This window comes from Manis javanica, chromosome 4 (genome assembly GCF_040802235.1).
Source record: "Manis javanica isolate MJ-LG chromosome 4, MJ_LKY, whole genome shotgun sequence".
NCBI lineage: Eukaryota > Metazoa > Chordata > Mammalia > Pholidota > Manidae > Manis > Manis javanica.
This window is the reverse complement of record NC_133159.1, coordinates 41927256-41952308: the sequence shown is the minus strand read 5'-3', so window position 1 is coordinate 41952308 and position 25053 is coordinate 41927256. Positions and strand designations below refer to the sequence as shown.

General features: G+C 34.9%; 1 protein-coding gene across 10 annotated transcripts in view; it reads left to right on the top strand.

Moving 5' to 3' along the window:
- TUT4 (terminal uridylyl transferase 4) overlaps positions 1 to 25053 on the top strand; it is a 163072-nt gene that overhangs the window by 55021 nt on the left and 82998 nt on the right. For all 10 annotated transcript variants that reach the window (XM_073233936.1, XM_073233930.1, XM_073233929.1 and 7 more), the window contains exons 2-3: positions 13360 to 14242; positions 20669 to 20832. In XM_073233936.1, coding sequence (XP_073090037.1) covers positions 13453 to 14242; positions 20669 to 20832 — 954 coding nt within the window. In that variant the 5' untranslated portion in view covers positions 13360 to 13452. The remainder of the gene's footprint in view (positions 1 to 13359; positions 14243 to 20668; positions 20833 to 25053) is intronic.

The window sequence follows — 25053 nt, the reverse complement described above, 5'->3', positions numbered from 1 at the left end:
ATTGGAAGCCCCACAGCTGGGGGGATAATAAGCAAAGCCACGCCCTTGGCTGCTGCATCCACTAGGTCCTCCCCACTATCCACAGTGGTTCCTGGGAGTCTCCCCACCATCTCTGTGGGTAGCCCTCCCATAGGTTGCACCCATTTTGACAGGTTTCTAGTTCAGAGGTCCTGCTGGCTATGCCAAATGTAACTACAGGGAGAGGAAATCCTGGGGCAAAATACCTCTAAAACCGAAATCAGTCATAGGCAGAAATAATGTTTAAAACCTGTTTATTGTCTAAGAATTCTGTCCACGGCTGTTTCTCTTCCTGCTCCAGCAGAAGCAAACCAGTCCTCCCCCTAACCTCTCATGTTCAGATAAGCCCTTGGTTGCCAAGGTAATTACCCATTGCTATGGCGATGAACTACCTTTCTCCACCCCTGAGGAATACCTATTGATGTGCAGAAGCACTAAAGCCAGGCAAGATATTCTGGAAGTATCACAATTTTACCCACAAATAGAGACTTCCCCATTGTGTTTTACAGCTGCATAGTAAAGTATTTTATGGTTTTAAGATGGTTTTTCCTGCCAATTCCCTATTTGATGGGAGTTAATTGTAAATCCTGTCTTACTTGATCCATTTTGAGTTAATTTTTGTAACTGGTATAGTAAGATCAGGATCCAACTTCATTCTTTTGAACATAGATATCCAGTTTTCCCAACATCATTTGTTGAAAAGAGTATCATTGAATACTCAGCACTGTTGTCACATCAATTGACCATACGCGAGGGATCATTTGTCAGCTCTCAGTTCTGTTTATGTCTTTTCTTTTGCGGGTTCCATACTGTTTTGATTACTGTAGCTTTTTAGTAGGTTTTGAAATCAGGAAGTGTGAGTCCCCAACTTTTTTTTCTTTTACTAGATTATTTTGGCTTCTCAGAGCTCCTTGAAATTCCCTATGTCTTTTAGGATTTTTCTATTTTAGGCCTTTCTCTTTCTGCCAGAAATGTCATTGGGATTTTGATAGTTATTGTGCTGAGTCTGTGTAGATCACTTTGAGTAGTATTGACATTTTGACAATATTGTTAACAATGTGTTAGCAATAACTTAAGTGAAAGAAACAAGTGAGTGAGTACACAGTCGGCTGCAATTCATAAATTCTGCCCAGTCTCAGCCTTCAGGAACTCTGGAAAAGTATCCTAAAGAATTCTTGGGATTCTTGAGTTTAATAAGAACAACCAAGGGTTTAATCCTTTTAAGGTCACATGAGCCTTAAATACTTCCTGATTCCCAGCTTCCAGATAGCTAGAGGCAGTGATGAGAGTCTAAAGGGGGAACAGCAAGGAAGAGATAGGCAGGTAAAGTAGACTGGAAGGAATCCATGAACACAGGATGTTGTTCCATTTATGTTTAATTTCTTTTAGTAAATGTTTTGTAGTCTTCATTGTACATATTTTTCAACTTCTTGGTTAAATTTATCTGAAATATTTTATTCTTTTTGATGCTATTTTAAATGGAATTGTTTTCTTAATTTCTTTTATGGAGTGTGTGGTTAAGGATTACTGCTAGTGTGTAGAAATAGACCTACCTGATCTTTGTGTGTTGATTCTGTATTGTGTGATTTGGTGTATTTATTTATTAGCTCTGTTTTTTAAAATGCATTATTTAGAGTTTTCTTACATATAAGATTGTCATCTGCAAACAAGTAATTTTACTTTTTCTTCACTAATTTGGATGCCTTTTATTTCGTTTACTTGCCTAATTGTTTTGGCTAGAACTTGCAGTCCTATGTTAAATAAAACTGTCAAAAACAGACATTCTTGTCTTAATCCTGATCTTAGGGGGAATGTTTTCAATCTTTCACTATTGAGTGTGATGTTAGCTGTGGTCATTATTTTTGGTTTGGTTTTGTAGATGACCTTTATCATGTTCCTCTTACTAGCTTAGTGAATGTTTTTGTCATAAAAGGGTGCTGGGTTTTTGTCAAATGCTTTTTTCTGCATCAGTTGAGATGTTCATGTGTTTTTCTTTGTCTTCAATTTATTAATGTGTTAGGTTGATTTATTTTCATATGTTGAACTATGCTTTCATTCTCAGGATAAAATCTTGGTTATATTACCTCTCAATATGTTGCTGAATTTGGTTTGCTAGTATTTCACTGATGATTATTTATTTATTTACTTTATTAAGGTATATAAGATTGATATACAATCGTATGAAGGTTTCACATGAGCAACATTGTGGTTACTGCATTCACCCATTTTATCAAGTCCCTTCTACACCCCATTGCAACCACTGTCCATCAGTGTATTTACCCTTGATTTTTTGCATGTATGTTCATGGTATTAGGGTAATACTGGCCTCATAGAATGAGTTAGAAAGTATTACCTCCTTTTTAGTTTTTTGAAAAAGTTTGAGAAGGATTCGTGTTAATTCCTTAAATATTGAGTAGACTTCATCAGTATAGCCTTCTGTTTCTCACCTTTTTGTTGTTGGAAGGTTTTTTGATTACTGATTCAATCTACTTACTTGCTTTAGGTGTATTTAGGTGTATTCAATTTTTTATTTGTTCTTGACTCAGCTTTGGTACCTTGTTTGTTTTTAGGAATTTGCTCATTCCATCTAGGTTATCCAGTTTGTTAGTGAGTGCTTTTGCATAGTTTTCTTTTATAATCCTTATTTTAAAAAATCATGTGAAACATCCCTTTATCTCCATTTTTAAAAATTGTGGTAAAATATGCATTGTTTTCATTTGTCTCATGGTATTTTCTAATTTACCTTGTGATTTCTTATTTTATTGGTTGGTTGGTTAGTTGAGTACATTGTTTAATTTTCACTTATGTGTGAATTTTTCAGCTCTTTTTTCTGTTATTGACTTGATTTCTGATTTCATTCTATTGTGATAAGAAAGATATTTGGTATGATTTTGATCTTAAATTTACTAAGACTTCTTTTGTGGCCTAACATAATGATCTATCCAGAGAATGTTCCATGTGCATTTGAGAAAAATACATATTCCATTGATGTTGGATAGTCTTCTGAATATATGTTAGGTCTGATTGGTTTATAGTGTTGAAGTCCTCTATTTCCTCGATTTTCTGTCTGAATTTGCTTTATCCATTATGAAAGTAGGATATTGAAGCCTCCAACTTACTTTATTTGTTTGTTTATTTATCGTTAATCTACAATTACATGAAGAACATTGTGTTTACTAGGCTTCCCCCTTCACCAAGTCCCCCTCACACCCCATTACAGTCACTGTCCATCAGCATAGTAAGATGCTGTAGAGTCACTACTCGTCTTCTCTGTGTTGCACAGCCCTCCTCATGACCCCCCTGCCACTTTAATCATGCTAATCATAATGCCCCCTTTCTTTTTCCCTGCCCTTATCCCTCCCTTCCCACCCATCCTCCCCAGTCCCTTTCCCTTTGGCAACTGTTAGTCCATTCTTGGGTTCTGTGATTCTTCTGCTGTTTTGTTTCTTCAGTTTTTCTTTGTTCTTATATTCCACATATGAGTGAAATCATTTGGTACTTGTCTTTCTCCGCTTAGCTAATTTCACTGAGCATAATACCCTCTAGCTCCATCCATGTTGTTGCAAATGGTAGGGTTTGTTTTCTTCTTATGGCTGAATAGTATTCCATTGTGTATATGTACCACATCTTCTTTATCCATTCATCTACTGATGGACACTTAGGTTGCTTCCATTTCTTGGCTATTGTAAATAGTGCAGTGATAAAGATAGGGGTGCATCTGTCTTTTTCAAACTGGAGTGCTGCATTCTTGAGGTAAATTCCTAGAAGTGGAATTCCTGGGTCAAATGGTATGTCTATTTTGAGCTTTTTGAGGAACCTCCATACTGCTTTCCACAATGGTTGAGCTAATTTACATTCCCACCAGCAGTGTAGGAGGGTTCCCCTTTCTCCACAACCTCGCCAACATTTATTATTGTTTGTCTTTTGGATGGTGGCGATCCTTACTGGTGTGAGGTGATATCTCATTGCATTTCTCTGATGACTAAGCGATGTGGAGCATCTTTTCATGTGTCTGTTGGCCATCTGAATTTCTTCTTTGGAGAACTGTTTAGCTCCTCTGCCCATTTTTTAATTGGATTATTTGTTTTTTGTTTGTTGAGGTGCGTGAGCTCTTTGTATATTTTGGATGTAAACCCTTTACCAGATCTGTCATTTATGAATATATTCTCCCATACTGTAGGGTACCTTTTTGTTCTATTGATGGTGTCTTTTGCTGTACAGAAGCTTTTCAGCTTGATATAGTCCCACTTGTTCATTTTTGCTTTTGTTTCCCTTGCCCAGGGAAATATGTTCATGAAGAAGTCGCTCATGTTTACATCCAAGAGATTTTTTTTGCCTATGTTTTTTTCTAAGAGTTTTATGGTTTCATGACTTACATTCAGGTCTTTGATCCATTTCAAATTTACTCTTGTGTATGGGGTTAGACAGTGATCCAGTTTCATTCTCTTACATGTAGCTGTCCAGTTTTGCCAGCACCTTCTGTTGAAGAGACTGTCATTTCCCCATTGTATGTCCATGGCTCCTTTATTGTATATTAATTGACCATATATGTTTGGGTTAATGTCTGGAGTCTCTATTCTGTTCCACTCATCTGTGGCTCTGTTCTTGTGCCAGTACCAAATTGTCTTGATTACTGTGGCTTTGTAGTAGAGCTTGAAGTTGGCGAGTGAGATCCCTCCCCCCCTCACTTTATTCTTCCTTCTCAGGATTGCATTGGCTATTAGGGGTCTTTGGTGTTTCCATATGAATTTTTGAACTGTTTGTTCCAGTTCGTTGCAGAATGTTGTTGGTAATTTGATAGGGATTGCATCAAATCTGTATATTGCTTTGGGCAGGATGGCCATTTTGATGATATTAATTCTTCCTAGCCACGAGCATGGGATGAGTTTCCACTTGTTGGCCTCTAACTTTTTTTGTAGAGTTGTCTGTTTCTTTTTTTTAATTGTTAATTTTTACTTCATATATTTTGGGGCTCTCTTACTAGATTTCTATATATTTATAATTGCTATTTATCCTTGATGGATTGAACTTTTAGTCAATATATAATGCCCTTCTTCATTTCATAACTTTTTTGACTTAAAGTGTATTTTGTCTGACAACTATATAGCCACTCCAGTTCCCTCTTGATTACTGTTGGCGTGGAGTATCTTTTTCCATCCTTTTTCTTTAAGCTTTTTGCTGCTTTGTATAGATGAATCACATATTTTTTAATCCACTTTGCTGATCTCTGCCATTAATGAGAATTTAGTTCACTGACATTTAAAGTGATTATTGATAAAGAAGATTGATCATTTACTTCTGCCATTTAGTTCTTTTCTGTATGTTTCATATGCTTTTTGTTCCTCTGTTCCTTTATCACACTGCTTTTTAACATAGTTGATTTTTCTAGAGTATTTTAATTCCCTTTTGTTTTTTTGTTTGCAGTTAAAAAAATTTTCCTAGTGGTTGCTGTGGAAATAACAATGTAACTAATATCTTAAATTATAACAGCCTAGTTTGAGTGATACCAGGTTAGTTTCAGTAGTGTACACTGTGCTCTTACGCTTCTCTGATATTGCCACAGATTACATCTTTATACATTCTGTGCCCATTAGTATTGTTTTATAATTGTCTTTTTATGCATTTGCCTTTTAAATCACGTAAGAAAAAAAAGGGTTACAAACCAAAAGTACAAAATACCAGTTTTTATATTTACCTATGCAAATACCACTACTAGTGTCCTTTATTTCTTCTTACACCTTTGAGTTACTGTCTAATGTCCTTTCATTTCAGCCTTAAGAATTCCCTTTAGTTATTTCTTGTAGGGAAGGTCTACTGGTGATTAATTTTCTTAGTGTTTGTTTATGTGGCAATGTCATAATTTCTCTTACATTCATAAAGGGTAGTTTTGCCGCAAGGTTACAGAATAGTTATTGGTTGACAGTTTTTGTCTTTTCAGGACTTTCTATCATGTCATTGCCTTTTGGCCACATGGTTTATGATAGGAAATCAGCTGTTAATCTTATTGTGGATCCTTTGTGCATGAGAAGTTGCTTCTCTCTTGCTCCTTTCAAAATTTTCCCTTCGTCTTTTGCTTTCACTACTTTAATAGTAATGTGCTTTGGTGTGGATTTCTTTGTTTATTTTTCTTGAGGTTCATTGAGCTTCTTGGATATGTATATAATTGTGTTTTTCATCAGATTTGGTAAGTTTTCAGCTATGTTTCATATATTTTGTTTCATTTATAAAAAATATTTCTTAAAATATTTTTTGTCCCATTCTCTTCTTTGGAGACTCTTACGCACATGTTAATATGCTTGATAGAAAAGAAAGCAAACAGGAACTTATGAAACAATACAGAAAACAGAAAAAGAATTCAGAAAAACTAATGTTCTTAGAAATAAGAGATGATAACCATGAGAGATTAAAAGAGCCAACTGCATGTCCAGCAAGAGAAATGAAGAAATGTCTACACTAAGGCTTATTACTTGGAAATTACAGAACACTGAGGTAAAGAAAATATTGTAAACATTTCTATAAAAGAAAAATGGTTTAGTAAAAATGATGGAGGATAAGAATGGCACAGTTTTCTCAGTAGTAACACTAAAACCTAGAAATCATTGAAACAATACCTGTAGGATTTGAGTGAATGATTTCTTACCTAGAATTTTAATACCAGCTAAACAAAATGTGAAGATAAAGACAATTCAGACTTGCAAAGTCTTATAAAATTTACCTCCAGTTGGAACTTAAGGGGGCCCAATAAATAGCACTCTTTTTCTCTTCTTGAATTCTGAACAAATTGGGAGAGACAATGGAATCATATGGAGACCAGAATATGTTTATTATGGATAAGGTTCACTTTGGAGAATGTGACTTATATTTCCAAGCAATTTGCTTGGAAACTCAGTGTGCCAGTATTTGGCAAACTTACCCACTGAGGCACAGGCAGAGCTGAACAACTACAGGCCCTATGTGGGGCTTGCATCTATAAATATTAGGAATATGAATAAGAGAATGAAACTTTCTTTCCTATGAATAGCTGGATGTAAAAAGGAAGGAAAAGGTAAGGTGGTAAGTTTTACAGATGTTTGTCCAAATTCACTGATGAACATGTTACTCTTCTTAGGAAAGGAATGAATGAAGGGAGTGGAAAGAAGTCAGGAATGTTGTAATAATGGATGTTTCTTTACATAGAATGGTATGTTAGAGAGAGGGGCATGATTTTTTCTTCAATACTTTTTGTTTCCTTTCTTAGAAAGCTACTAGAGGATGTGCTCCACCAAAAAAGAGAGTAAGTCATGGAAGAGGAAAATAGAAGAGTCAACACAAGAGGGTAGATGGAAATTGGTAGGATGACCAGTTCTACCATTGGTCTTATGGTGACAACTGTGGTGGAAGTCTAATTGTGACTAGAAAGCACCAAAAAACAGATGTCTAGGGAGAGAGCAACACCAATAAAACAAACACATGGATTAGTTGAGGTGTCTGAACATACTGAGAGATTTTCAGTTCAGTCAATGAATTCTTGATAGGTATATAAAAAAACTAAAGAAAAATGCAGTAATTTATTCCAGGTAAAACTAAACAGTATACCAAAAGGGAAATGTGATTATAGTATATGTATTACTTAAGTCAAAAGGCTATGCTACTGTGACAAAGAGATCCAGTAATTAGTGGCTTAAAAATTTCTCTCTCATGTAGTTGTTGCTAGGTGAGTGGTCATCAGACCCAGAGGAATAGTTTATTTGTGTGGTCATTCAGGGACCCGAGATCCATTGATGATGTTGTCCAGCCAGAACTTTGGCCAAAGATTAGTAGTGTGGACTTTACCTGGTGTCTTGCCTGGGGGTTTCATCCCTTGGCAAGTTCACTATAGTTTCAGTGAGGCTGAGAAATGACAATGTTAAGTTCCTAGGGTAAAAGGGTTTATACCTGACTCTATTCTCCCTGTGGTAGGTCATGTACTGGATTCATTTCTGCATCCAGCAGTCTACAGGTCTGTAATCCACCTCTGTTTCTGCCTCATCCCAGAGCACTGGGCAGAGCTCTTTATATAGTGACTCAGTCAGTAATAGCTTATTACCGTCAGGTGTGGAAGCATTAGCCTAGCAGTAAGCCAATTATATTACATCATCAAGTAGTTTTGGGTCAGGTGAGGATCCTGGCTATAGGAACTTGTGTTTTCCCCACACCTGGGCTTTTTATAACTGCATAATGTCAGTCCTCACTCAAGAGCTACTGATTCAGAATCTGCATTTAGGAACTAGTTGATTCCTATGCACAAAAGTTTGAGATTAACTGGTCTGGATTTGAACATAATCATTGGATATATGATGGAAGGTGGATGATGGAGAATTTTATCTAGTGAGAAGGGGAGAGCATGGAGGATGTGACAGCTTTATTTTAAGGACACACTTAACTGCAGGGAAGGCTGGGAAATGTAATCTAGTCATATGTCCAAGAAAAAGGAGAGTTTTGATGGACATCTAGAGAACTCTGTTCTATGGTATAATATTTGGCTCAGCCATGAATAATATTGCCATATCAAAATCATCCTGGGGGATGGCGGTGGGATGGGAGCATGTGTGTGTGCAATTCTGTCTCTAGGGGGAGTGAGAAACAGCCAAATTCTTATATAGTAGGAAGTCAGTAGATAGTATCTAAGCTAAAATAGAATAAGAACTGTCAGTATAGGCATGTAATTTAGAAATAGGGAAAGAAATCTCAGAAGAAAACACTAAAAGAATTGAAAGTAGTTGCTTCTCAAGAGAGAGATTGGTAGTTGCTAGGAGAGTACTGCTTTGCCTTACAGTGAGTGCTGTTGACTTTTTGAGCTGTTGTCTTGCCAGTTGGTTTCAGCCCCGGGAAAATTCACCATGGATTCAGTGTGACCAAAGATATTGACAACAAAATGTTCTTGGGGTGAAAGGGTTATACCCAATTTTATTTCCAGGTGGCAGGTCAGTCACTAAAATCCTGTTCACTCAGAACGAGTCTGCATGCAGCAAATCTGGTCTCTGCCTCTGGGCCCCTCTGTCTGCACAGCCGTCCTCTGGGCCTCTGCCTGCACAGCCATCCCACACAGCCATCCTCTGGGCCTCTCTGCCTGCACAGCCGTCCCACACAGCTGTCCTCTGGGCCTCTGTCCTTGGTGCTGCCATCACTCCAGCCTCTGCTCTGCTCTCCTGCAGCCTTGCAGCCCTGCGTGTTGCACCCAGAGCACTGGGCAGAGCTCTTTATCTAGAGTTAACAGCCATGTATTGCCCACAGGTGTGCAGTGAGCTAGTCAACCACTGCCAGGTGAGAATCCTGGCCACAGGAACCTTCAGTTTATCCACAGCTGTGTAAATGTATTTATTTTATAAAAAGCAGATTGAAAAAAAAATCCCAGAGTCCAGTAGGATATAAATGCCTGATAAGTGTTAAGTGGTAATTGCCTTAAGAAAGGTTAAGAACAAAATTCATAGAGACTTATCAGAGCCTTGCCTGGGCGGTGATAAGAGGTGGGGTGGGGGATTGAGGGATGGATTAGGGAAAGCTTTTTGAAGGAAAGACATATTCTAGTTACGTTGTAGACAATATTAGGTATTATATAATTAAACATTATGGATAAAGTGATGGTTCTTATAGCCAGGAATCTCACCTGGCCGGCTAGTGCACTACACATGTGTGGGCAATACGTTGTTACTGACTCTAAAGAACCTCCACCCAGTGCTCTGGGAGACAGGGTGGCATGGCTGCAAGGGAGAGCAGAAACGAGACTGGAGTGGTGGCAACGCCAAGGACAGAGACTGAGATGGCTGTGCGGATAGAGAGGCTCAGAGGCAGAGACCAGCTTGCTGCATGCAGACTTGCTCTGAGTGGATGGGATTCTAGTAATTGACTTGCCACCATGGGAATAAAGTTGGGTATAAACCCTTTCACCCCAAGAACATTCTACTGTCATTTCTTTGGTCTCATTGAATCCATAATGAACTTGCCTGGGACTGGAACCTGTTGGCAAGACAAACATCTTTTGGATTTAATTTGTTTTAAAACTCAATAATTAAAAATAACTTAATGCTAATTTTTCAGTAATCCACTTAACACATTTATTGAGTGCTTACTTTGAACTAGGCATTGCAGTAGGCACTGAAGATGTAATGGTAAGGAAAATCAGAAATGGTTACTTATATCTTAGAGCTTATGGTCTAGTGGGGTGACTGACAAATTCTTCATTGTGTGTAAGACTGTAGGGAAGAATATAGTTTCCCTTCACTTCTACTTTCAGACCACTCCTTAGAGCAGTGATTCTTTAAGTGTAGTCCCCAGTTTAGTCACATGGGCATCACCTGGGAACTTGTTAGAGATGTAAATTTTCAGGCTCCATTCCAGATCTACTGAACCAAAAATCTGGGAATGGGAACCTCCAGGTGGTTCTAATGATTGCCAAAATTTGAGAACTTCTGCTTTAAAGGTAATCCGTATTTTACTTGGTGTACTACTAATAGTGTATTTCAGTGTTAATAATAACTAATGACATATGCCAGATTATATAATTAATAATCATTTAATGACTTTTAAAATGTTTAATAATACATTCATTTAGAATTTATTCAGCACACACCATGTATAGTAATTCAGCCTCTGGAGTCCTAGTTTATGTGGATTCCTTCTGCTTAATAAGCTTTTTTCCCCTGTAAGAGAGTATTATCTACAAATGCTGTCTTTTTTTTTAAATTTGAAGTAATATTGAAATCTAATATATTAGTTCCAGGTGTACATCATCGATTCAGCATTTGTATAAATTGTGAAATGGTCACCAATAAATCTAGTTAACATTTGTACAAATACTGTGTATTTATGGAGACTGGGAGGTCCCTGGTAATTTTCTGTAACTAGTAAAATTATCAGAACCAATATAATGGTAACCAATATAATGGTAAAACACCAATATAATGGTGTTTCAAGGATTTGCATAGAATCATAACATTATAGTTGGAGTAGACTCTAAAGATAGGCTGGTTCAGCTACTTGTTTTATAGTATGTAAAATTTTTAAAAAGCAGTAGAAGCTTCTGATAACTTTCTGTAATTATGCCTTAAAAGAGTTTCCCTGTCTGTCCCTTGGAAGGGTTACTTGAACGGTAACTGTTCCTTTGATTAGCATCTCCATTGGTGGTGCAACAGTTATTTCAGGTAAACTTTCTTAGCTAGTGTTTCTTTTCAATTCTTTAAACCCTTAGGCCCAGGACTTGTAGGCCAGACCACCAGTTGAATGATGGATAATTATAGAAAGGCATAAAAAACTTTTCTTGAAACAATTTTAGTTTTCTGATGAAGACCAGTTCACAGCAGGAAAAGGAATGTGGAGACCTCAGTCTGGAGTAATATTCTTTTTTTTCTCTATATTATTATTATTTTTAGAATTTTGATATTGTTAATGTACAATTACTTGAACAACATTATGGTTACTAGACTCCCCTATTATCAAGTCCCCCCAACATACCCCATTTTGAGTAATATTCTATTAATTGCTAGTGATTTTGAATGTCTGCTAAGTACCTAGCATTGTAGTAGGCAAGAGAAAAGTAGAAGACATGATTAGAACTGAAAGTAGGAAATGGACTGATGTCTTAATGATTTATTTAAAAATGAAATGGAATGCATTCTAAATGCTGTAGTTTTATATTCAAACACCTTTGCAAGAAATTCATTAAAAATTATTTGTATTTTCTTTATGCTAATTGGTTATTTAAGGTTAAGATCTCATTTAATACTTATTTACCACATTCTGAAAATGCAACCAGGAGTTAAAAAGTAGGTCTGTGTTTTTCTTTGGTTCAACCAGTTTTACCATCAGTGTGCCCTGAGAAGCAATGAACCTTATTTTCTAAATCCTACCTATCTCTTCAGAGAGAACTTCATTTCTAGGAATTGTAACTTTTTTTGGAAATTTTTATGCTGCTGATAACCTTAAAAGAAGATGTCAAAAATAGCAGTTTTGCTATAAGATTACTACACCTTTTTTTTTTTGAGGCAATAGGACATTTGCTACTCTTACAAGACAAGGTGGGGATGATTAGAAAATGAGTATAGTGTGTTTTTTTCTTAGTGCATTGTTTGTATTAAAACATTTAAATGTACTTTTAGTTATATGAAACAAGTTATTCATTTAAAATGCAACCTGGCAATTTTCTGAGTCTTGAACTCCTCACTAGCGTTTATATATATATAAAGTATATTGATTTTTAAAATCTTTATAGCTTTTGTTTATATATACAGTGGAGAAATAGTGTGTCTAAAAAGTTTTATGAATAGAATTGTGGGTCAGTATTGCTATATCTAGTCTTTATGACTTTTGTCATTAAGATGACATCTACAAATATTAAAGAGTCAGCATAGAATAGCATTAGAAAGTTAAAAATACTTTAGTTACTGGTTAAGGTGAAACTAATCATTTAGAAATAGAACCGTTTTTATTTTAAAATTAGCTTATGGCGGTTTTTACAAGGATTTAGGTGTAGTCATATATTTGACAGCTGTTTTGACAGTTCTGTAAAACACCTTATCAAGAATAATGAAAGCAAAATGTGTTGATTAAATAAACTCCAATATCCAAAACCAGGAGCAAAAACATTCTTTTGTAGATTAAAAATGCTACAGCTTTTTACTGGAAAATAATGTTAGTCAAAAATTGGTGCTGAAAATCTAGTATGGTTCTGACTTAAATTTTAATAATCATTATTTCTTGAAATATTACCTTGTAAAATAATTTGGAAAGAAGAACCCATAAGGTTTCTTTTTTAATTTAAGTAAAAGGCAATATTAATCTAGACAGAGATCAAGGCAGAGGATGTAAACTACCACAAATAGGAATTTTAAAAGCTAGATCCAAGTTGAGTAAGATATGTCAGTGGAGCCATAAATAGGTAAGTTTATTCCCCCCCTCCTTTTTTTAAAATATGCTTTAGCAAAAACTCAGGTAGTTGGAAGTAAGTCAGTGTGGGCAAGATTTTGCTAATTTAGGCTTCTTTAAACCGATTACCATTTGTATATATATTGGTATTCTTGTGCTTTCTTTGTTTCATTTCCTTTTATATTGTGGCGCATGAGTTGCAGGTTTTTATTTACTTTCTAGTTGAAATTTTGAGTTATGTAATACAACATTTTTCTAAAAGTTCCTTGTTTTGATGTCATATTGCCATAATTACATTAGAATCTTCTTGTAAGCATTTGGCTTTTACTAAGTGAGCTTTAACTCCTCATAAAATTTTTAGAGTTTTAAAAAATTTTACAAATTTTTAAAGCTTTTTTATGTCTCATGAATTTAAAAAATGGCTTTTGTACTTGAAGTAACTTTTTTTTTTTGACCCAATAGTTTGCTTGCCTAAACTGGATTTGAAGTAATTCAAACTACTGGATATCTGCCATTTTACACTAACACAATTGGAAAGAATCAGGTTTTCAAATAATGGAAGAGTCCACGACCTCTAAAAATGAAAATCATGAACCAAAGAAGAATGCTTGGGCTCTTGCTGAAGAAAGCAAAGCAGTTAAAATTATAACTAATAAGACTTTGAAAGCTAGAAATGATAAATCAATCAGAGAAATTGGGACCAGTTCTCCAAATAGGAATAGTAGTAAAAAAAATAAGCAAAATGATATTTGTATAGAAAAAACAGAGGTTAAATCATCTAAAGTAAGTGCTGCCCTTCTTCCAGGACCTAAAGACTTGGGGTTTGTTCTTCGAGATCAAAGTTACTGCAAAGCAAAAAAATTACCTAATTCACCGGTGAAAGCAGAAAAGGTACCTGTTTCACAGGCAAAAGGAGAAAAGGCATCCAGTTTACAAGCAAAAGCAGAAAAATCACCAAAGTTACCTAGGTCACCTGTGAAAATAGAAAAGGCACCCAGTTCACAGGCAACAGCAGTGGAAAAGGCACATAGTTCCCAGAGGAATGCAGAAAAAGCTTCCAATTCTCAAATGAAATCAGAAAAGATGCCCAGTTCAGCAGCAGAAGCAGAGAAGGTACCTAGTTTGCTATTGAAAGAAAACTTGAGGCAGACAGAATCACAGCAGACTGGAAAAAAAATCCCAAGCTCCTTTACTTCTGTGGACAAAGTGAATATTGATAATGTAGAGGGAGAAAAATCTGCTCTGGAAAATTCACCCCGACCTCATAAGCAACAAACATGTACGGAGACTACTGGTGATTCTGATGATAGTGCTTCTGGAATTGAAGACATAACAGATGATTTGAGTAAGTATAAGTTAGATTATCCCACAAGTAACATTTTTGGAGGGACTTTGCTATATTAATGTTCTTTAGATTATTCCTAGTTTAATTTTAACTACTTTAGTTATAAAAGGATATTAATAATATGGCTCTTTAAGTTGAAAAAAAAAACCTTTACATTTATTATGGTAGTTAGAAAGCCTGTGCAAATGGAAATTTAGTGGCTTCTGTATTTGGTATGTACATGAATGCATGCACACATGCTCTTTATTTGGTCTTGGTAATATAGTGCTCATACATTCACCAAACACATATGTATTAAGTTCCTATTATATGCTAAGCATGTGTTTATAGTGGAAAACTAGAAACACATAGTTCCAGACTTCAAGGAAGCTTCCATTTAGATGGGGGTGATATAGATAACTACAGTGTTAATTTAGTTCAGTGCCAGAAAAGAGTTTGAGAAACTACATGATTTAATTGTGGAATTTAGACTTTGGGTTAGGGAAATGCATGATATAAATGTGAGACTGTGAGTATAACTGAGATTCAGTATGACTAGAACAGTGATTGAGGGGGAAAGTGGCAGTAGATGTAGCTGAATAGGCACACAATGATTGGAGAATAAAGGGCCCTTTAGGACATGATAGTTCAGACTTTGAGTGTTTTGAGAAGCCACTGAAGAGTTTGCTTGTATGATATGTGTACGTAATTTAAAAATCTTTGGCTATGCAGCTATAAATTCTTTGACAGGAACAAAATAGATTGCTTAGGACACTGTTGAAATTTTACTTGAGAACTGTTGATGTAAAATTCACTTTCTTCTGGTATCTTGATCTTAGCTTTAATTACTTGTTCGTGTTATCCATGTCTTTTGAGTACTTTAATCCTGATTTTGTTTAAATTAATGAATTTTCCTTGACAGTCTTTTTTCTTGATGTTTCTGTGACAAAAAGAATAAAGCCTTTCCTTAATGTATAAACAGTAAAAAAACTATTTCTAAATCATTGTTTACCATACTTTGGAACAAATACCAGGAAAGAGTTCAGAAATAGCTTTTTTTCTGGTGGTACACAGATGATGGCATATTGATAGAACTTTAAAAAATTTTTTAATAGAGGTATCTTTATGTGTATAAGAAAAAGTATCAATATCATAATTTTATAGATATGACTTAGGACAAGGCCAAATATGCAAGTCAATTTAAAAATAGTATCAAATAAATAATAATATCAGTAATGTTTGGATATGACAAATCCTAACATGATAGTACATGAAAGATTGAAGTTGAGAAATAGCTGGTGCATAAGATCACTTGTAAGGGTGTGATTTTTGACTAATTCACTTGATTTAGTGAAAAACCTGATTTACAGATTTTTTTTTTAAAAGGCAACAAAATAAATGTGGTGACAGTGAGATGGTTAAGTGTGTGGGTTCTGGATTAGAGTTTCATAGGTTTTGAATCACATCGTCCCTACCTAATGACTTTGTAATCTTGGGATAAGCTACTTACCTTTTAAAACATGTCTCAGGTTCCTCATTTTTTAAAAAGTGGAGATGCTTCTGCTTGTGTTAGGAAGGTTAAGTGAAATAATCCAACAGAGTTGTATGTAGTACCTGACACAGTAAGTATGCAATGGCAATGAGTATTCTTTGTTATTATTTCTATTTTTATTATTAAATGCAGTTAACATGGAGAACAAGTTGAACTAGCTGAGGAAGCTAGTAGATCAAGTCTCCTTTTGGGGGACTTGGTTTAATAAATTAATAAGAATAATTTATAGTATGGAAGTGATTTTTTAGGCAGTCATAAATAAGTGCTTCTCATGTTTTAAAGAATTCTCTTCAATATGTAAAATATGTGCCTTGAAGTCATGTTCATAATTGTTTAGCACTTTTTTTCATACGAAAAAATCCAAATTAATAATAGTTGAGTGAATGATTTCTCATTAGACATGAGTGATCCTCGGTAAACTAAATACAATAAAAATTTCATCTTTAACTCATAGTCTTATATGGACTTAATAGGCTTTATAGAAGTTTGATTAATCTCAGGCCCACCTGAGATTAGTAGATTACTCTCCATTAGGTCCAACTTTAGCTCCCATCTAACACTTCCATCTTTTTCTTTTGCCGTTCACTCATTCAATAAATATTTTTTTTGGTGTCTGCTATATATATCTAGTACTGATCTAGTCATTAGAAATAGAGCAGTTAACAAAATATGCAACGTTGTTCTTATGGAGTTAATCTACTAGTGGGAGGAGACAGACAACACATAATAAATAATGAAAGCATATAATAAATTAGGTGGTGATAAATCTTAAAAATAAAATAGGATGATGTGTCTCGTTGTGCTGGTGGTTCAAATTTAACTTGTCCCTGAGAAGTTGACATTAGAGCAAATACTTCAAGGAGAAGAGATGAGAAGCGTGAGCCTGCTGAATATTTGAGTGGAGACTATTCTAGATTTGGTGTCTCAAACTTTAATATGCATATGAATCACCTGGAATCATATGTAACTACAGGTTCTTGGGCTCCGTTCCCAGAGATTGTTTGTTCACAAAATCTAGAGCAGGGCCTGAGATAATTGGATTTCTAACAAGGTACTGAGTGAGGTTGATGCTGGTCAGGATCATGTTTTTGAGCCACATGACTGAACTCTTTCCTTACTTTCACTTACACCATCCTTCATTATATTAATTATTCAGATCATGTTACTACTGTTCAAAATGTTTCAGTACTTTCCCGTAAATCATAGTAAAGGCTAGTGTCCTTGCAATGACATAGGGCCCTATATGATCTGTGCCACTCCCCCACTTCTCTGCTCTTACTCATCTACTTCTCACTCTTTTCTCTGTGTGCTCCAGCTTCAGTGGTTTCCTTGTAGTTTTCAAATGTGAATGCAAATGTCGACCTGATGGCTTTCACATTTGTTTTTTCCTCTGCCTGGAACACTCCCCAGATGTCCATATGGCTCTCTTCCTTCACCTTCTCAGTCTTTTGCTGGGTCACTTATCTAAGATTTATAACCCTCACCTCCACCTCTGACATTTCCTATTCCTTTTACCTGTTTAATTTTTCTCCAATGACCTTATCACTATCTATCATATTTAAAAATTTTCTTATTTACTTTTATATGTGATAGTTTTAATGAGATATAATTCACATGCCATAAAATTTGCTGTTTTAAAATATACAACTTAATGGCTTTTCGTATATTCACAGAGTGTATAGACATTGCCACTATCTAATTCCTGAATATTTTTATCACCCCAAAAAAGAAGCCATACCTGTTAGTTGTCATTACTCATTATCCCCTCCTTCTAGCCCCCACCAACTGCTAGTCTACTTACTTTCTCTGTAGCTTTTCCTATTTTATATAAATTGATTCATATGACACGTGGCCTTTTGGGTTTGGCTATTTTCACTTAGCACAATGTTTTTAAGATTCATCTATGTTGTAGCATGTTTCAATACACTATTCCTTTTTATTGCTGAATAATATTCCATCACATGGATGTATCACCTTTTGTTTATTTTTTCATCATTTGATAGATATTTGAATGATTCCATTGTTTGGCTGTTATGCTATGAACATTTGTTGAAAAGTTTTTGTGTGGATATATCGTTTCATTTCTCCTTAGAATATGTGTAGGAGTAGAATTGCTGAGTCATATGGTAACTGTTAATTTTTTTGGTGGTAAAATATATATAAGATTTATTATCTTAGCTGTTTAAAAATGTATGACAATTCAGTGGCATTAGGTCCACTTACAGTATTGTACAGCTCTTTCTAATTGCAGAACTTCTTCATCACCCAGAAGGAAACCCTATATCTATTAAGTCATTCTCAATTCCACCCTTCTCTCAGCCTCTAACAACCACTAGTATGCTTTCTGTTTCTATGCATTTGTCTGTTGTAGATATTTCATGGAAATGGACTCACACAATATGAGTTTTTTTGTGTCTGGCTTCATTCATTAAACATTGTTTTTTCAAATTCATTTATGTTATCATATGTAACAGCACTTCTTTCCTTTTTAAGAGTATAGACTAAATTGTGTCCCCTTAAAATTCCTATGTCGAAGCCCCAACTCCTAATGTGACTATATTTGGAGATGAGAGCTTTTAGTATGTAATTAAGATTAAATGAGGTCATAAAGGTGAGGTCCTAGTCAAATGGGATTGGAGACTTTATAACAAGAGGAAGAGAGAGGTCATCACTTTGTGTGTGTGCACTGAGGAAAGGCCATGTGAGAACACAATGAGAAAATGGTTGTATGCAGTCCAAGGAGAGAGCTATCATCAGACATCAACCCTCCTGGCACTTCGATCTTGGATTTCGCTGCCTCCAGAACTGTGAGAAAATAAGTTTCTATTGTTTAAGACACCCAGTCTATGGTATTTTGAGCTAAGACAGCTTAATAATATTTTATTATATAAATTTGCCACATTAAAAAAAATTCATTTATCAGTGATGGACTATAATGAATAGGGCTGCTGTGAGTATTCATGTACAATGTACAGTGTTTTGTTTGAATATGGTTTTTCAACTTCTGTTGTTTTGTGAGAATATTAACATCTCACAGAGCTGTGACTCTATGGAACAATGTTTGGGAAATTCTGCCTGATGTTATTTTACTTTTATATTGATTTCAGAAAATTAAATAATTTCACTTATTTCTGACTTTTAAAGAAACATACATAGCTTTCTCTGATTCTCTGATTCAGGAATGATAATTTTACAGGAGTTGTGATGTAGTTGCCTTGTCATGCGGGGCAAGTTGAACATAAAAAAAAAAGAAGGTTAGAATAGTATGTTGTCTTGCTATACTATCCTTTTCCATGAAATCTGGAAATAAAACAAGGATTTCATCTTTTTCCATCATAAAATGATTACTAAAAAATAATTATTTTTCTGTTTGAATCCTTTTTATAACATCTTTAAGACTGCCTTCCTATTACAGAAACTTCTGTGTTCTTGTGGTAGGAGACACATCACCTCTGGGAGCACACCATTGCTTCTTTGTTCAGAAATTAAGTGCTATCAAAAGGCGGAATTGACTATCAGAGTTCTTGTAGGTGGCAGGTTCTTTTGAGGGTGCAGTGGAGAGATTTGTTGATTTCTATGAGCATTTACCTTTAGAATTGCTTTTAGATATATCAGAATTATTTATTCAACACACTTTCATTAAATGTTTTCTTAGGTCAGGCATTGTATTCAAATCTGAAGGTACAAAGTTAAAATAAGACCTGGTCATTACATCAAGGAATTCATCGTTTAATGTAGGAGATAATGAATACAAATTACATTTACTATGCAAATATGAGATAATAGAGGGTACTATGAGAATATAAAGAATATCAGCTGTCTTCTGAAACAGGTGATGCTTAAGTTGAATTTTGCAGGACAGATTAAGTTAACTAATTGACATGGAGAGGGCTGGGAGGGCCTTGATAATAGAGGGAACAGCATATGTAAAGACATTGAGACTTGAAGTAGCAGTGATCTATTCTACCACATTTGGTATGAAGTGAAAAGTGTTAGGGGAGGATATAAGGTTAGAGATAGAGGCAGCTTAGCTCTATTTCTTGAAGTCTTGGCCTAAAAATCTCAGAGAAGCCTTCCCTGACTCCTGTTGGTCTCCTTCTCAGTCATTTGCTTTTTTCCTTTATAGCATTTACTGCAACTTGGAATTACTGTATTTATTTTGTTTACTGCCTTCATGAGGGTGAGGACTATGTTATGATAGAGAATTTAAATTTTATTCTGAACTCTTTGAAAGCCTTTTAAGTAACTTAAACAGGAGGATAGCATTGATTCAATTTGTATTAAAAAAGTCACATTTGTGATGGAACCTACTGTGTTCCAGGTACATATTGCTAGGTGCTGGAAATACAAGGTGAAAGCACATAGTCTATATCTTGAAGAGATTATGATCTAGTTAGGAGGCAGAGAAGCAAAGAAAAAAATATTGATGTTTTGGAGACAACCCAAGAGTTAAATGAAAGCAAAGAAGGAGCCTGGTATGGTTTTGTGGTCTGGAGTATGTATGTTCTTTTAGTAGAGTGATAGAGTCACTAATGTGACTTTAGTACAGTATCTTATCTTGGGACTTAAAATAGCTTTTTATCATATTACTTCAAAGATTCTACAAGATGGTTATGTTAGCCTCGTGTAATGTGTCTCAGTCATTTTTGTCTCGTTTGATAGGTAAGTTGGAAGAACAAGACTGTCATTTGACCCATGAAGTTGATTTTTCTTTGTGTATTCTGAAACTCTCTGTATCTCTTACTAGTATTTTACATAGGTATACCAGCTGTACAACCAAGGAAAATATGACATATTTTCTGTATGTGTGTGTATAAATTCAATGTCTGCTTTTCATTAAAAACTTTTAAAATTTACCAGTTCTGATGATGGTAACTGATTGCTTCCTTTTCTAGGTAAAATGAAGAGTGATGAATCTAATAAAGAAAATTCTTCAGAGATGGACTATTTAGAAAATGCTACTGTGATAGATGAATCTACATTGACACCTGAGCAGAGGCTAGGCTTGAAACAAGCAGAAGAACGCTTAGAAAGAGATCACATCTTTCGACTTGAAAAAGTATACGATGTTATTTTAGTTATTTGGAGGAAAATGTGTTTCATAACTTTGCTTTTTCAAGTACAGCTTTAAAAATCTTTTCTTCCATTCCTAAGGCAGAGCTAACATTCATCTTTACTTCCTTCTTCTCTCCCTCTCTTCTTCCTTTCCTTCCTTTGTTAGCCAATCCTTACATCTGTGAGTCTTACTTCATTCATTCACCCCAGGGGTTGACAAACTATGGCCTTACTTGGTTTTTTTTATTTATTTATTTATTTATTTATTTATTTATTTATTTATTTATTTATTTATTTATTTATTTATTTATTTATTTATTTATTTATTTATTTATTTATTTATTTATTTATTTATTTATTTATTTATTTATCTATCTATCTATCTATCTATCTATCTATCTATCTATCTATCTATCTATCTATTTATTTATTTAATTTTCTGTGTGTGTGTATTTTTAATTATGGTAAAATACACCTGGCTCCCTGTTTTTTTTTAATTGAAGTAAAATTGCTATACAGTCTTAATTGGTTTCAAGTAACACAGCACAGTGTTTTAACAGTTACCCATATTATTAAATCCTCACCCCGACTTGCGTAGTTACTATCTGTCAACATAGGAAGATGTTAACTGAATCACTGACTATATTCTCTGGGCTGTGCTATCCTTGTGACCAACTTACATTATGATTGAGAATTTTTGTGCCACTTTATCCCCCTCACATTCCCTATCCATCCACCCCAACCCTTCCCCCATGGTAACCGCTAGTCACCTTTCTGAGTCTACTGTTGTTTTTTTTTATTCTGTTTTGCTTTGTTTTTACATTACACAAACTAGGGAAACCATAGGTATTTGTCTTTCTCCACCTGGCTTATTTTGCTGAGCATAATACCCTCTAGGTCCATCCATGTTTTTGTAAATGACAGGATTTCTTTTTTTTATCCTAGCCCCTTGTTTTTGTAAGGGAAGTTTTATTGGAACTCAGCCATGTCATTCGTTTACCTATTATCTTTGGCAGCCTTCTTGCTACCATGGCAGAGTTGAATTGAGTAGTTGCTACAGAGTATATGGCCTACAAAGTATAAAATATTTACTAGTTACCAAAGCATAAAATATTTACCTAAATATTACTGTGTCCCTTTACAGAGGAAGTTTGCTGACCCCTGATTTATTCTCTTATTAAATGGATACTGAGTGCTTGTTATATTCTAGGTACTATGCCAGGCACTGGGGATATATGGGTGAAAATGGCACACTTTCTGCCCTTTGGAAGTTAAGTTCATTCAAAGTGACAGAAATAAATTAGCAAATATTGCATGATGTATTAGACTTCTACCTTTTATCTTTGCTTTTCTCTTCCCCTTTCCTCCTTTTTCTCCCCTATTCACTGGATATCTACTGTACATTAGGAACTGTTCTAGCCACTAGTATCTTGTTCCTGAGTATTAATTAATAATCTGGAAGAGCACATTCCTAGTCTTAAGAATAAAACACTGCTAGGTATTAAAGGGTAGAATTATAAATCATGTATTCACAAATAGATATTTGGGATATTTGTGAGTATACATATAAGGAAATAGGTCATCATTCTTGATAAATAAGAAAGAAATGGTATGATTTTGTATAGTTTATAAAAATGAGGTCATATCTAAATTGAAGAAGGAAATCCCTGGGTTATTAATAGAACTTATGAGAGAGTAGTTACCTTATAAAAATAGAAAGGAATGGAAAGGAATAGAGGCCCATGACATAGGAGAGAGGTTTGTGTTGTATAGCTAGTCTCACAAGAGTCTAGTTAGAAGGAAGTGTTTTTTTTGCAATTTGCTGTTTCACTTTGTTCTGTCTTTCCTTTCACTTTCTCTTTTCTAAGCCTGAAATTAGTAGATGTTAGAGATCTATCATAGTCGGGGTAAATATTGAGTGAGTGTCTTTCATGTACCATGATCTGCTGCTAAAAGTTGAATTGGGGCATACATGGCATTTTAAAAAACGTGATACTTCTTTGCTAGGAGTTTACCAATCAGAGAAAAACATGTAAGAGAATAATAATAGTAATGATACTGTTGTTTGAAACTGTGATCTTAGAGATGGAACCAACTTGAGTTGGGGCATAGAAGGCCTCGTTTTTGGGATGCTTTATAAGGAGGCAACATTGGAACTGAGTTTGAAGGAGTGGCTGGAAGTTGACCAAGTGGGTTGAGGAAGGGTGGTATAGGTGATGGCATGTATAAAGGAAGTGTGAAAAATGTGTTTTTGAGGAAAATAAGCAGGGAACTGAATGGGAAGATACATAGAATATGAAACAGGAAAGTTTAGTCTTGGGAGAAGGAAGAAGTTGGGGTGGAATGGATATTCAATGTTGGTAGAAAAGAGTGGCCTGGGGTGAAGGAAAAGCTAGGAAACTTGGAAGACATTTTATTTGTTGTCAGTTTAGGCAACAGTGATGTAAAATATGTGTGCCAGTACTAACATAGATGTCTATAATTCCTTTCCTTTTAGTTACCTCTTTGTTTCTCAATGCCCTTCAACCTCTTATTTTCAATCCAGTATACTCGTAATTAACATTTTTCTTTATCAACATTAGACGCTAATTAGGAATAGTCTTATGTACTTGCTTTTGATTTCATCAGGTCCTTTGGTTCATAGTGTACCCATAGATTATATAATTGGAGAGTAAAAATGTAAGTTTTCACCAAGAAAAGAATAAATTCAAATTATTAGATCAGAGAGTAAATTTCCTTAGAGTAACTAGGAAATATTTAGAATTTCCATGCCCAGAAATCTTTATTCTAGCTGGTCTTCAGAAACTTTGAAGTTTTATTAGTGTTTTTGATTAATGGTAAAATAAAATCTTATAACTAAAATAAAATAATAAAAAGTAAAATATAATGGTAAAATAAAATATAAAGGAATTAAAAAATATTTTTCATGCGTCTCTTCTGTGAAACTAGAAACTTCATGATGGTGAGAACAATTTTGTGTTACTTGATGCTGTGTCTGATACAGTGCCTTGCACACAGTAGTTGGTCAGTAATTAGACGTAGTTTGCTTAGTGGTTAGGTATAGGTTTTTGAGTCACTGGGTCTAGTTCCGCCCCTTACTGGTTGGGTAACTGGATAAATTATTTAACCTCTTTAAACCTCAGTTTCTTTATCATTAAAATAGAGTCGATAAAAATAACACCCAACTTATTGGGCTGTTATGAGGATTAAATAAAATGATACATGTATTTTGGCACAGTGCCTTGTATTTAGTGAGTGCTAAATAAAGGTTAAGTTCTTGTGGAACTGATTGTTTTATCAGGTAGGGCAATTTTTGTTAAGGATATAGAAGCAGGTTCCAATGAGTGTCAGTTGAGATGTCATCCCAAACCTTCTGATTCCCCATACAGTATTAAGCTCTTTTTATTAAGAGAATCCAAACATATCCTTGTAATTGTAACATTTTACAATTGGAAAATTCTTGTGAGTGATCTCATGACTCCCTTAGTGACCTCATCAATATTCATGGTTTTAGATATTCTGTATTTATGTTTTCACCTCCTGAGTCTGATGTTTTTCCACTTCCATCACTTTTACCCTGACCATGCCAGCATTATCTCTCTTCCACATTATTGGAGTATGCTTATGGTAGTAATAAGCTCTTCCTGATTCTGTTCTTAATACAGAAGGCAAGTGATCCTTTTAAAATATAAATCAGATCTTGTAATTCACTGCTTGTAAACCTTCAGTGCCTTCCCCTTACACTTAGAATAAAAGCCAGAGTTCTTATGTGGGACCTTGTGATCTGGCCACCATTACCTTTCTCTTCCAGTCATACTTGCCTCTTTGTAGTTTCTCAAACATATTAGGCAAATTTCTGCCTAAGGACCTTAACATTCACATTTCCCTTTTCTTGCAAAGTCTCTTTCCAAATATCCACACAGATCAATCCTTCACTCACCTTAAGTTACTTTATCAATAAGGTATTAAGTCATGACACTAATTAAAAAAAGCAGTTAATAATGTCCCCACTTCTTTTTATTTGTGCATTTGTTTATTATCTATCTCCCTACACTAGAATATAAATTTCCTAAGGATAGAGATTTTCATTTGTTTCATTTACTCTTGTTCCCAGCTCCTAGAAAAATGTTTGACATAACAGTACATGCTCAGAAAGTATTTGATGAATTATAAACTAATTGTGGTTGGAAATTAAGAGGTAGAAGTCTCTGTAAGGACTTAATTT